General features: G+C 42.2%; 1 protein-coding gene across 1 annotated transcript; it reads left to right on the top strand.

Moving 5' to 3' along the window:
- The first annotated feature begins 8,644 nt into the window (after positions 1-8,644).
- On the top strand, positions 8,645-13,642 carry LOC109904006 (GTP cyclohydrolase 1 feedback regulatory protein-like). Its single transcript, XM_020501064.2, has 3 exons — positions 8,645-8,889; positions 12,258-12,352; positions 12,778-13,642. Exons 1-3 carry the CDS (start codon positions 8,854-8,856, stop codon positions 12,914-12,916), a joined length of 270 nt encoding a protein of 89 aa, XP_020356653.1. The 5' UTR covers positions 8,645-8,853; the 3' UTR covers positions 12,917-13,642.
- The last annotated feature ends 495 nt before the right edge of the window (positions 13,643-14,137 follow it).

Raw genomic sequence — 14,137 nt, forward strand, 5'->3', positions numbered from 1 at the left:
AGGGGGAGATGGTACGTGACAGAGAGCAGGCTGCCGCCGTATGTGTGTGTGGGGGGGTGGCGGGGGGGTGGGGGTGGGGGTGGGGGTGGGGGGGGGGCATGTGTGTTTGTAGGGGGGGTAAGGAGGGTGACCTGGGCCGCGTGATCCTCTGTAGCCCCCAGGGGTGTAGAAGGGGGGGGGCACACCATTAGAGAGGACCAAGCGTAAACATTTTAATTCACATCTGATTTCCACACTCACATGCTCATTTGGTTCTTGAGTATCGTATTAAACAAGTTTGTGGCATCAAAGAAACAACACAGCACAAGAAAATACATTATACAACCTTCTCTGCTTTGCTGGCTCTGTACTGCAATTCACCACATGATTGGCTGATTGGCTCATTCCCACAGAAGGAGAGGAGAGGAGAGGAGAGGAGAGGAGAGGAGAGGAGAGGAGAGGAGAGGAGAGGAGAGGAGAGGAGAGGAGAGGAGAGGAGAGGAGAGGAGAGGAGAGGAGAGGAGAGGAGAGGAGAGGAGAGGAGAGGAGAGGAGAGGAGAGGAGAGGAGAGGAGAGGAGAGGAGAGGAGAGGAGAGGAGAGGAGAGGAGAGGAGAACGCTCCACACTGAATCAGTCCCCTACCCCAAAACTCTGAAAGTGATTTTCTCACAGTATGTTGGAGGAAGTGATTCATTAGGCTGTGGCCCAGTTTGGATGGCCATTACCCAGAATCAGAAGCAGCCGCTCACCCCAGGCTGGTGCATGTGTTCTGTGATGAGTGGATGGAGGAAGCGAGGGATGAGGAAAGAAGGAATGGAGAAGAGGAGCGGGGGCCGCTATGGTGCTGAGTCAACTACATAACAGCAGTCTCCAAACTCAGGGACACACTCCTCTTTCCTGGAAAGCCACAGAAATACTCTGCATGCTTCAGGGACAGGAGTCTTACTTCACCAGAACAACAGAACTTCAAGTCCTAAAGTCTTAAAACGTGGGCCCACTGTTGTTGCTGGTCAGGATAGCAGATATACCAGACCACATGGGCAGAAAAATCATCTCTGGCTCTATGCTTGGTGGAGGCATGGCAGAGTTATTTTATCACCCTTTGGTTCTTGTTATAAAGGTTGTGGGGGGGGGGGTGAATACTTTAAATGGAGCAAGGACAAGATGCAGCATTTGAATGATGAAACAATGGAATGCATTGCTGTCTGACGTAACAAGGGGAGTTTTATGCATGTGGTACCTCTCCCATGAGTGAGAGATGGAGAAAAGGGAGGGAAGGCCGAGAAAATAAATGGAGCCTATGTATTGTGGCCCTCGTTACTCAACCTCCCCAGTCCCTCTGCACACTTATTACAATACGTGTGTGTGTGCGTACGTGTGTTTTCCATGACCTTGCACCTCAGAGCTTGTAAAATGGGAGCAAATGATGAACTAGATAAGTGTCAGTGAGGTATTGGTCTTGGACCAGTTGGGACAGTGCAGCCCTCCCAACACAGTGAAGAATGTGACTCTTACCTCAACAGCATGAATCATGTTGTGAAACCACATAGAAAATACACATTTTCCTGGAAGTGAAATGAGTTACAGTACTAACTCATGAGTTACGTACTTCCCAAGTATTCCAATGTGTTAATGGTGAGTTCGCGGAAGTCTTTTTGCAACAATACAATTGCAACAATAAATCAGATCTACTTACCAGAAAAACGTAATGAAACAGGATTGTTGACAGATTGTCAGTAATCCCAGCCTATACTGTATACATGTAGTGCAATGCAGAATGGAACCTCTATTCTACACACCGTAGCTGTTCAATCTAAACATCTCATGTCTCTGAAACTCTACAATAAATCCCATTCAGGAGTTATAACTATTACAGTACCTCCTGCACATTCTATCCTAATCTCATAAAGACATGTATAATGCTGAAAGGTCAGAGGTCTTGGTAATGGTCAGTTCTCTCCAGCGGTGCTGTGGTCACATTCTCTGGGTTTTCTTTCTAGGGGGGGTACAACGTATGGTTCCTCATTTGAAAGGTACCAGAGAGAACTTGTTCCATTTGAACCCCCCAGACATATGGACTTCATCAACGCCAGTAGTCCAATGACATCATTGTCACATAATTTACTCATTTTATCCTCTACGCCTCTAAATCGAGAGCTGAAGCTACAGTAAGGCTGCAACACTTCAAGCATTTTTTCACCTCATTATACAGTATGCTGTTGTGAGCCTCTCTCTCTCTGGCCCTGTTTACACCCGGTGCTAACATGGGTCCTTTGTCCTGATCTTGTCCACATTCTGATTGTGCCCACATTTTCAGCAATGTGTCTACACATGGTATTAAAACGTGTCTCTTATCCACCCACTGTGTCGCAATTGTGACCAGATTTTCATGTCCCTCCCTTTAAGTAAATTATTTCACTGCTATTTTTCCAAATAATATTTACTTATTTATTTTAAGACACATATTGATGGCATAAGTGAATGGTGACATTTGTCAACGGGCGGGATAATGAGGATTTAAATGTTTTCACTGCCAAGATCTGTCTACACTTGTAAGTCATCCAGACACAATGCGTGTCTGACTACCTCCAGAGGTGGTCAGGAAGATCGGATCACAATCAGATCACAATGCATCTTTTCATTGTCAGTAAAAATGTGGGCACAATCAGAAAGTGGACAGGAACAGGACAAAGGATGCATGTTAGAACCAGGTATAAACAGGTCTTCTCTCTCTGTGGTCTGATATGTCACACAGTGCAGGGCCACAGCTATCTGGGTTCACCAACCACCACTGTTTTTCCACTTGGTCACTCTTAGACTGAGTGGTGTCTTGTTAAGTGGAGATGAACCAGAGGCCATTTGTTATAATGGGCTCCAGAACACAATGATTTATTAAAGGAAAATAAAGGCAGGCTATGTTGAGAAGAACCATTTTATGTCAGCCTCTGTAGCTGGCAAATCAGTTATTGGTTTATCAGTCTTAATAAATCACAAACACTTACATGGCTTTCACAAGGGGAAGGAAGACTTTATCACAGACATTAGTATCTGGAGTATGACAATATTTGGTCAGGTGACGTCACCAGACCAGACCTGAAGAGGTTTCCCACAAAGATAGAATGCGTTTTCATCTCAATTTGCCTGTATCCCCTCTTTATTCTGTCCTCTGTTCAAACTACTGTTCCTCTTCTCACGCTCTGTTTGGAGCGAAGCTGCTCCAGCTGTTGTCCAAAATGGCGTCATGCAAAAACACCTCACAATAACCTTAAGTGTGGAACATGGTGGCCAGCCAGACTGTAAACCAGGGGACCTCTCCCTGCTTCCTGTGATGTGGAAGGCCAGGTGTCTGGACAACTATTTTGCCGTCTTGTTGTTATATGTTTAACAAAATCAATCTGTCCCTTTGGGTTTTTCTGCAGATTGTTGTTGCTGTTTTTTAAGAGCGTCCATGTTCTATCCAGAGACGATCCACGGAACAGATTAACTCTGCAGGCTGGTTAATAAACAACAACCACATGCTGCACCATAATAAAAACCATGAGGTCAACGCCAGCGCTTTGTGGGAATCAGCACTCATGGCATTATGCATGGGTCCAGGTTGTCCTGCTTCATCCTCTGTCCCTCGGTCTCATCTGCTCCTTGATGGAGGAGAAGCTAAACTAGATCGCTACGGGGTCAAAACTTCACAAAGGGGCTGAGAGACCTGGATGTTTCCCACTATCAACACACACTTGTCAAACGGTCATGTGCTCCCTGGTATTTCCTTGAATCAAAGGCTTCCTCTGAGATGCTCTTTTTCCTCTTCAACAAACTGAAGTCTAGTGCCAATATCCTGTGGTGGTTAAATAACTTGGAATAAAGGCTTCAGCCACTTGTGGCACTTGTTTTTTATCTAGTTGTGGGCATGCTGAGGTGTTGAAGAGACAATATAGTCTAATCAGCTTGTTAAATGTATCATAGGGAAATTCCACAGTGAGGGAATTACACCGAGTCTTTTCATTTTTAAAGGTATGCCAAACAAAAACATTGATTTCAAAGTTTAACAAACTATACAACTCCATGCATAATGAGTACGTTGAACAATTTACATAATACATTTTAAAAATTCCTGGAACAATCTCCTGGTAAAAGCTCCCTCAGTTAAATTATGTTACCAAACTTTGTATCTGCATAGTTCTTCCTGTAAATGTGTTTTTGTAAAATGTTCAGCGGAAATTGTTAAAAGTAGTCATTGTGCATAGAGTTTGTTAAACTTTGAAATGAATGTTTTTTGTTTGGTATACATTTTAAGAGTCTCAACGTAATTCCTTGATCATGGAATTGCCCTATACTAAAACCCACTCACAATCATCAATTGCCAGATGTGGAGGACATGCTGTATAGTCCACTTCCTAGCCTTCAATGAAACCAACTGCTCCAAATAAAGCCTTTAACTGGACTTTTCCTGCATTTTTAAGGCATTAAAGCAAAAGGAAATGTTTACTTGTACACAATTACTTGACCTAGTTTTTGTTTAATTTCCCCCTTTTTCATACTATCATGTCAAAATATGTATTTTTTAAAAATATGTTCTTTCTGTTTTATGATTGCCTTCAGCGAAACAACTCCCTTATTCTGTATTTTTGAGGGGAGATTTTTTTTTTTACGAATTACTAGCAAGTGGCTGCCAGGACTGTTGTGTTGAAATAACACAGAGGATCAGAAGAGTGTTCTGTGCTCTCAGAAGCATCCAGAACCACCTCAGGCCAGCAGACTGTTGATAATTAATCCTGCTGAATGCAGACCAGACCCGAGGTCAGACACAGGCCCAGAATACTGAGGGAACAGATACTGAAGGAGGAGAATGATACTATAAATTGCCCGTTCTCCAAAAAGCTATATGCCAGCCATTATTCCCAATACCATAACAGTATAGCAATGGAGGAGGATAGATCTTGTAAAAACAAATGACATTCTTTTGTCGTCCAGTGCAAAGCAAATCGCAGTCTATGGATAGTACACAAAAACCAGGTATGATACATTGAACAGCCACAGGAGAGAGAGCACAGTGGTCTGTAGGAGACAGGAGTCCCCAAGAGTGTTACTAGACTGCTGGGTAATATTTATGGCAGAGGGCTACTTTATGTAAGCTGTTGAGCATAATTAGGAAAGTTACTGAGCAGAAATTAGGTCAAGGATAAATCTCCTCTCAGAGCCGCTCCACATGTCAGGTAGGAGGAAACACCGGGCAGCACAGGGATTGTGGCGCAGGCCTTAGGGGAACTACACACACTTATACACACACGCATTGGTTATTGGTCTGCTTTTATTAAAGACCCATTGCAACAATGTCACTGTAAAGTATAAAGTTCACCACACCTTTCTCTTTCTTATATCTCCACTTAAGTCTGGTTCAATTTAAAACTGTTGGACACTCACTCGCGGAGGCTTTGCGAAGCAAGCAGACGCATGTCTCAATAAAGAGATTTTCCCATGTTCATTTCTATTCCAGCTACAATAAACGTGCTTTTAGATATGAATTATGACAAACACTGAATTCGAGCTGACGCTAATGTCATGTGGGGTTTAAGGAGAGACTGTAGCTTTGTCTACACCATGATCTTTCACTGTACAAGTGGAGGTTCGCCTGCTTATGTTGTCTCATAATTGAATCTCTTATCTTGCAGCTGGATGCTTATTGCTGACTATTTGCTTTCTCTTTCAGTGAGCACTTAGTGTACATCTTTCATGTTCTTAGCTGTCTCGTATAATTCATCCCAGCCCACAAAAAAACGGCCATAATTTAAACAGATCACTTTAGCATCTAGGTCTAGTATGGTGCTTCGTCTCTGGTCCCCACCCACTGATCCTCACAGCAAATAAATCCCTCAGCCATTGGCTTCCTGCATTGCTCCATGGGAAGCTAGGGCCTCATAAGTATCATGTGAAATGTTCTCCCTCTGTCCAAAGGTACATCTTGTGAGATGTCAGGGTGAAGCCAATCAATTAAAGAGAATTGTTCAACTCATCCAAAAGAGGACTACTCCTCCATGTCTCATTGACTTGTGAACAATGAACAGTGAAAGCTACTGAAAGAAGCAACAAATCAAATCAAATATATTTAAAAAGCCATTTTGACATAGATGTCACAAAGTGTTATGTAGAAACCCAGCCTATGCAGATGTAGAATCATTCATTTGGGTTTGGTCCATTATAAGGGTAGGTTATTAAAAAAACTATATAGAAAGTGCTTCCTTTATCCAACCTTTGTGACTTTTCATTTGGAGACGTCATATGGTTCAATGCAAAGCATTCGAATACTCATGTATTGCAATCGATTTACATATCAATAACAATGTCATGATAAATACAATGCCATTATCAAAAACAAGTAACAACCGCACACCAGAAACGGCAGGCGACCGACTATCGACGATTATCAGTGCAATGCCTTGTGCACAAATCATACTTCTGCAAAGGACAAGCACATGTATTTTAGATTTGTTTTGTGGCAGGAAACATAAATGTGTCTTTTGCAACCATAGAGGAAGCAAACATCTAGACATTGGCATTGTAGGTGGCAGGACGTAGCAAGACAAAAAGTTGTGAAATATGGGCTTCCTCTGCATTCAGCAAAGAAACATGATTGAGTGTGTGAGAGTGAGAATGTGTGTGTGAGTTTGTGGTATTCGTAAAGATGGACTGAGCTACTGCTGTTTTGGGGCCAAGGGGAGCCTCACATTTCCTCATCATGTGACAGTATTCTCTTCTTACTGCTGTCTGTGGGAAATACTCCTCAGGCAGTAATTCATATCTCTCCCCTCATCACTGCTTCTCAGTGGTGAGAAGGTGAAGAAGAGATCCTTGTCAAAGAAGTAGACTGCTCCCTACGGCTGGGTAGGTTGTTCTTAGGATGAGCCCTGCTGTCCCTCCAGGTCACAGTAAAGGTGACCCTGGGCTCTAACAACGCACAACAGAAGAGCTAGATCAGTAAGTCCCTCAGAGAACCACAGGATGTTCAGAGGGCCCCAGGAACACATTCTAAAAGAGTTTTTTTTGGCAGGAGGAGTCGTTCATTTGTTTTTGGACTACAGCAGCGACATCCCCACTGGTTTCCTGTTTTCCTTCGTGAATCAAGTCTCCTCTGCTCTTCAGGGGGCAATAAAAAGACAACAAAGGCATTCTGGGAAACCACCTTTCCCTTTTAACACTACTACTAATACTATAATAAGCCTATTGATGGCATTGGTCTACAAAGCCAGCAGGTGGCAATCTTCTCAACAAACCTGTGTGAATGGGAATGCATAGCCTGTATTCATCAGCCTGGGTTAGGGTTAGTATGCACTGTGTAATGCAGTGTAGAAAACACTCTTTGATAAAGACATCAACTACATTTGAGACAGCATGGTTCTAATTTGTCAGTGATATATCATACGTGACACGTGCTGTTCAAATTGAGTTCCAGGAAATGTATAAAATCGCAAATCAACATGTTACGTATTTTTAATAATGTGTTTTTCACAATAACAATAAAAGCCAAAATCACATTTAAGCCTGGTTCACTGCCATTCATCTCTTCCCATCAGAGCAATACCAAGCTGTGATCACACTATAAATTACCAGCCCTACTGAGCATGACATGCAAAGACAAACTGATTGTCAAGTCCTCTTGTCATCAAAAGGACAATACATTCATATTGCTGATTTTATCAATGTCCCCATCCATTGTTCTTTGGCTATTAGGTTGTCTTTCATTTCCCCCACAGCCTTAGAAGACTAATCCAAATTAGTTTTTGCTGCTCTTAAAAGAGAAATGAATACATCTCAGAACAGGAAATTAGAGTTCTAGACAGTAAAAATATGGTTGAGTACTGCACGCAGACAAAATCACAGTGCAGGCTGGGTACTAACACGTTGATGACGACTGTGTAGTAGCAGCACCTTGATGTATATTGGATCAAAATGTATTTTGTAACAAAACTAAAAAGACAATATAATAGCCTAATATTTAGGACCTGTAAATACTGTCACCATTCATCATTACAGTGAGGATATTGAAAGGAGCTAAATATATATTTGGAGTAGGCAATAGATCAAAAATAATTAGTGTTTGACTATGGAAAGTCGAAAGTTCATATTTCACCATTTTAAAAAACCAGGAGACACGTCACAAAAACAGAAGAACTCGGTCAACCTCTTAGAACTTTGACAGACAGGGTTTATATTTTAGTTATGAGAGCCAATGTATTTGTTGCCTAAAGAAGCTCTTCACATACGAAACCACTACGATTGCTACACATGCATGTCTTGGCTGAAGCAACAGTGGGTAATGATGCACCGTTTCAAAGCCACATAATTAAAATAAACCACTTTAGTCGAACTGAGAAAAAAAACATGAACATGGCATTATGTTCAGAGTCAGACGGGGCCTTGCTACTCTGATTGCAACATGACCAGAGTTCACTTCCCAGATAACATCTCCATGAAATGTAAACAAACCTATATCTGTAAACAAATAGTCGTGCTACATTTATGATTGCCGCTGATTTAATAGGTCTAATAAAAATCGTTAAATATGATCAGATATTATTTTAATGTATAGTATGTTCACATTAAGTCCAGTTTGTCATGTAAATAGGTTTCATTGCGTGTCAAATGTAATAGCTTTTACACTTTATTTTGCTCTTATTTTGGACACGCGAGCACACTGTGCATACACCAGCTTTGTTGACAGCTGTTGAGAGTGAGAGTTGTGATTTGTCCATTGCGATGGGTGTTTCCGCATTCGCTGTCAGTGCGAGCGCAACTTGGAAAGGGGACTGTCGTGTCTCTGAAGTAACGGTCTAAAAATCATCCTTTCCCGGGGGACTACCCGTTAAACGGTTGAGATCCACGATGCCCTATGTACTCGTTAGTACTCAGATCCGTCTGGTTAGTATTCCTCTTCTCGTCATGTCATACAGTATGCATGCTTGTAGTTGACGCACGCGATATTAGACTCAAAATATGTTGTAAAGGCAGGCAATGGCTCTGCAACAATGTAGCCGATTTGACATTTTTCGCTTAGTACATTGCAACCTATGTTCTGTTATGCAACATTGTAACATTTGCAAACGTGGAAGCAAAACAAATAAGTCTAACTACAGGACAATGTTGTGCCCCAAATTAAAAACACATGTTCGCTGTTCAGTCAAATATTTTGGCCAATTTGTGTGCATATTGGATCAATTGATTTTGAGATTGTGGATGGCCTGCCATGCAATCCGCGATGCGGACATAATCTCAATCACAGAATCCAAACATTAAAACTGAATTCAACAATATTCAAAAATTTATTGAAATGTAATTAATCTTCACAAGTTTATTATAAGAAAGACGTCAACAGAACGCATCAGTGATTCGTATTTCTTGCAACCTTTGGACGAGACAATGGCATGAAAATGCCCTGTCTGTGGGCGCGTTCGAGTGGATCACCCTTATTATTTAGTCACGTCTTTCAAAGTGTATTGCAGGTTTTCAAAATTGTCCGAATTGTGACTGATGGTCATCGACTGCATGAACACGTGATAAAAAATCATGTGATCAAAGGTCATGTAGTTTTTGATGAAGTCACTGCACTTTCTTTATTTGACATCATTTATCAGATGCTCTTATCCAGAGTGACACAGTAGTGAGTGCATACATTTTCATACTTGTCGCCCTTGGGACCGTGACCTGTATAGCAGTAACAGACATGTTAGTGAGCACAACCCTGGCGTTGCAAGCGCCATGCTCTACCACCTGAGCTACACGGGACTGCTTCTCACCAACTGCACCTTGCAGCCATCACCTGCATTGTGGGAGGCACTATATGTCAACACACTTTGCACATTCTAAAGCTACAGGGGGATACAAATGAAAGTGATATTTCAGACCTCTCGAACCAATTAATTGTGTTCATTTTGTGAGTGTGTGGTATAGAAAAGTCTAGTTCTTGTTTTTTGATTGCATGTTACTGTTGGCCTATAGGGGAGATAGGCCATGGAGATGTTAAAACATATTTTATTAAAGTTCTCTTTCATAAGATTAGCACAGATTTTCTCAGGGGACCCCACATGGGGCACTGACACCAAGTTTGGGAGCCACATACTAACCTCTCTGTCTCCTATGCCTTCTCCTGAATGCATTGCAGCCTGCCTCAGCACTGAACGCCACATCATTGTTAGAATATAATAGCACACTGTATCCCATTTAGCATTCACTTTTATCCAAATGCCTACTCTCTGTAAAGCAAAGTTGACAACTTAGTAGCGTATTTCTTGCTCCTGCTGAGGTAGACCCCGTTTAACGTTAGCTTCTTAATTTATCCTTCTAGCTGCCCGGAGTCTTTCAACTTTACGACAATTAAAGTCTCTGCCGACAGATAGCCACCTGACTGACTCATTCTCAGAGGATCGTTTTGTTTGGGGGATGTCTGTAGGCACGGCAGTCGGCAGGAGTCGCAGGACGGTTTTTAAATGGCCTTTTGTCCAGCACCTCGCAAACAACACCAGCAGCGTCTCTATTTGTCTACTTGATCCGCCTCCGAGTTGGGGTAGTTCGATTCATGTCTCCGGCCTTCGGCCTGTACAGCGAGTCCGGAGAACGCAGGCGAACATAACGAGCTAACCACTGTTAATGATTCTAGTCGTTCGAAGAGGCTGGCACAATTAGAAGTCAGTCAGATCAAGAATATAAGCGTTCTGAGCTTGGGAGCAATATTTAAAATGTTGACCCGTAATTGATTTTCTTTATTGTGTACAAAATCTATTTGTATTCTTTTTTGGGGGACGAGATTTCAAAAAATTACCCAGGTCCGAACCTCGGTGCCCTCATATGTAGTTACGGTCATAAATATCTAATTAACGAAATTGCATGAAAATGTATCGAGGCTGATGCAGGTGAGCTGGGGTACAAAGGAATCCTCAGGCCAACAAGGACATCTCTCTTTAGTATGTCTGCCACACTGAATGCTGTAAAAAAAAGAGAGTGGCAATAATGTACAGTTGAAGTCAGAAGTTTACATACACCGTAGCCAAATACATTTAAACTCAGTTTTTCACAATTCCTGACATTTAATCAAAGTAAAAATTCCAGGTTTTAGGTCAGTTAGGATCACCACTTTATTTTAAGAATGTCAAATGTCAGAATAATAGTAAAGACAATTATTTATTTCAGCTTTTATTTCTTTCATCACATTCCCAGTGGGTCAGAAGTTTACATACACTCAATTAGTATTTGGTAGCATTGCTTTTATATTGTTTAACTTGGGTCAAACGTTTCAGGTAGCCTTCCACAAGCTTCCCACAATAAGTTGGGTGAGTGGCCCATTCCTCCTGACAGAGCTGGTGTAATAGAGTCAGGTTTGTAGGCCTCCTTGCTCACACACTTTTTCAGTTCTGCCCACAATTTTCTATAGGATTGAGATCAGGGCTTTGTGATGGCCACTCCAATACCTTGACTTTGTTGTCCTTAAGCCATTTTGCCACAACTTTGGAAGTATGCTTGGGGTCATTGTCCATTTGGAAGACCCAGTTGCGACCAAGCTTTAACTTCCTGAATGATGTGTTGAGATGTTGCTTCAATATATCCACCTAATTTTCCTGCCTCATGATTCTATTTATTTCGTGAAGTGCACCAGTCCTTCCTGCAGCAAAGTAAAGCACCCCGACAACATGATGCTGTCCCCATGTGCAGTTGCAAATTGTAGTCTGGCTTTTTTATGGCTGTTTTGGAGCAGTGGTTTCTTCCTTGCTGAGCGGCCTTTCAGGTTATGTCGATATAGGACTCGTTTTACTGTGGATATAGATACTCCAGCATCATCACAAGGTTCTTTGCTGTTGTTCTGGGATTGATTTGCACTTTTCACACCAAAGTACGTTCATCTCTAGGAGCCAGAACGCGTCTCCTTCCTGAGCGGTATGACGGCTGCATGGTCCCACGTGTATATACTTGCGTACTATGGTTTGTACAGATGAACGTGGTACCGTCAGGCATTTGGAAATTGCTCCCAAGGATGAACCAGACATTTGTAGGTCTACAATACAAAAAATACAAAAACAGACCCATTGGAATTGTGATACAATGAATTATAAGTGAAAACAATTCTGTAAACAATTGTTGGAAAAATTACTTGTCATGCACAAAGTAGACGTCCTAACCGACTTGCCAAAACTATAGTTTGTTAACAAGAAATGTGGAATAGTTTAAAAATGAGTTTTAATGACTCCAACCTAAGTGTATGTAAACTTCCAACTTCAACTGTAGGTGTTGTTTTTCAGGAGACTGGGCCAACCATGGTAGGAGATGAATACTCTGACCCAGCCATAATGAACTACCTGGGAGCCAGGAAAACCACCATGCTGGGGAACAATTTGTGAGTGTTCAGTATGTCACAAGTTACATCAAATCAAATCTTATTGGTCACATACACTTATTTAGCAGATGTAGCGAAATCCATCCTTACTGTGTCAAGAAATGGTTCTTACTTTCATAGTCACAGAGCCATGGAACAATGGTGTAGCAGTGAAAGATAAGTTGTACCAGAGCAGAAAGGAGACTGCTGTTCTTTAGTTTGGGAACAGACCAGCAGAGCTGATGGAACGCAGAACAGGGAAGTGTTGTCGTTGCGGATCTGCCACGGGTTGCTTTTGTGAAATTAACCAAAAGGTGTTGAGGGACTAATCACAAAAGCAAAATCCTGGCTCATTGAGTCCTCCTGCGTGTGTTAGCACTCCAGACGACAGAGTTTACAATGGGTTTTACAGGTCACGAAAAAACAACACTTTGTGCCTCTTGCAGCTCGGAGTACCACGTGGACGACTCTCCGCGGTTGGTGTTGGACAAGCTGGAGAAGATTGGCTTCCGTGTGGTGACCATGACTGGCGTGGGACAGACGCTGGTGTGGTGCATGTACAAGGAGACAGACTACATAACCTGACCGGGGGTCAGTGGGAGTGTGTCCTCCTGGGCGACGAGGTTGTGATTGTAGTGTCCTCCGTCCAATGAGGGGCCACAGAGAAAACCTATACTATACATTTAACATTACAAATCAAGGCAGAGAATTCTATACATCCATCCTGCTACTGTTCTCTCAGTGATGTAATGGTTCTCTCTACCTTCTAGTCATTTTTGAGCAAGGGGAGCAAAGTACAGAATTTGACATAAAGGACCTTAAATGAGTGAATTTGTATAATGACGCTACTTGTCCAACATTTGTACTTCCGTTCAGACGCAGTCCAATGTTTTGGAGCAGCTACCAAATAGATATGAGAGTAGTGGCTTGTTCATAATCTTTCATACCAATTGGTAAACAGACTTCAGGGAAATAGATGACAATGTACATTCCAGAAAGAATTACAGCTCAAATGACCAAGATTCATTTTACCTGAGCAGAGTATAGTTCATGTCATTTCAATTATCTGTAACTGAACCTGAATGTCAAGTGTGAGATTAATCAGTTTCAAAGTTTATTTTACTTTGTCTTTAGGCCAAACAAATATTTACCTTTTAATTTTACCAGTCGACAAACATTCCTTTATCCTGACTCCATCATGGCACAACAATCTATTCCATTACATTAGAGCTATTGATGTAGTTTTCTTGTAATTGGTGATATAAATGAATGAGAAGCATGTGAGGCAATTATCATAAAAGGTGACTATTATTTGATGTAATTTGTATCCGATTTGTTCCAAGGCACGTCTCAACTCTCAAGGAGGTAGAGTATAGTAAAAGGACAGGTTGGAAGTCTGATCTCCCCATCTGCCATCTGTCAGTAGAATATGGTTAGCATTACATTTGATGGATAAATCAGATACTGTTTTCTTAGGAAAGAGAGTAAGAACAGTGCCTTCTCGCCTCAGGCCCAGGAGAAATATGGTGTCTCTGCAGCGTTTAGGTGGTTTCTGAGGCTCAAAGTGGGCCGGTCACAGCTCAGTACACAGGGCGAGGTCAGAGTAAGGTTGTGTCCTGTGACTGTGACGAGTGCTGCAGGAGGCCTGTCCGAGGCCCGGCGGAGAGAGACCGTGTGAGACAGCCCTTTTGCTGCTGGGTGGTTTCATTAGAGGCTCATTTGCAGCTCCTGGGCTGCCAGCGCGTGTCTGAGGCTAACCCCAGATCACTGAGCCTTCACCAGGCCTGCCCCCTCTGCCGTGACTTG

Source organism: Oncorhynchus kisutch, linkage group LG14 (genome assembly GCF_002021735.2).
Source record: "Oncorhynchus kisutch isolate 150728-3 linkage group LG14, Okis_V2, whole genome shotgun sequence".
NCBI lineage: Eukaryota > Metazoa > Chordata > Actinopteri > Salmoniformes > Salmonidae > Oncorhynchus > Oncorhynchus kisutch.

Coding starts and splice junctions, on each gene's coding strand:
- LOC109904006 (XM_020501064.2), top strand. CDS start 8,854: ATGCCCTATGTACTCGTTAGTACTCAGATCCGTCTG. Junction 8,890..12,257: donor TTAGTACTCAGATCCGTCTG/GTTAGTATTCCT, acceptor GTTGTTTTTCAG/GAGACTGGGCCAACCATGGT. Junction 12,353..12,777: donor ACCATGCTGGGGAACAATTT/GTGAGTGTTCAG, acceptor TGCCTCTTGCAG/CTCGGAGTACCACGTGGACG.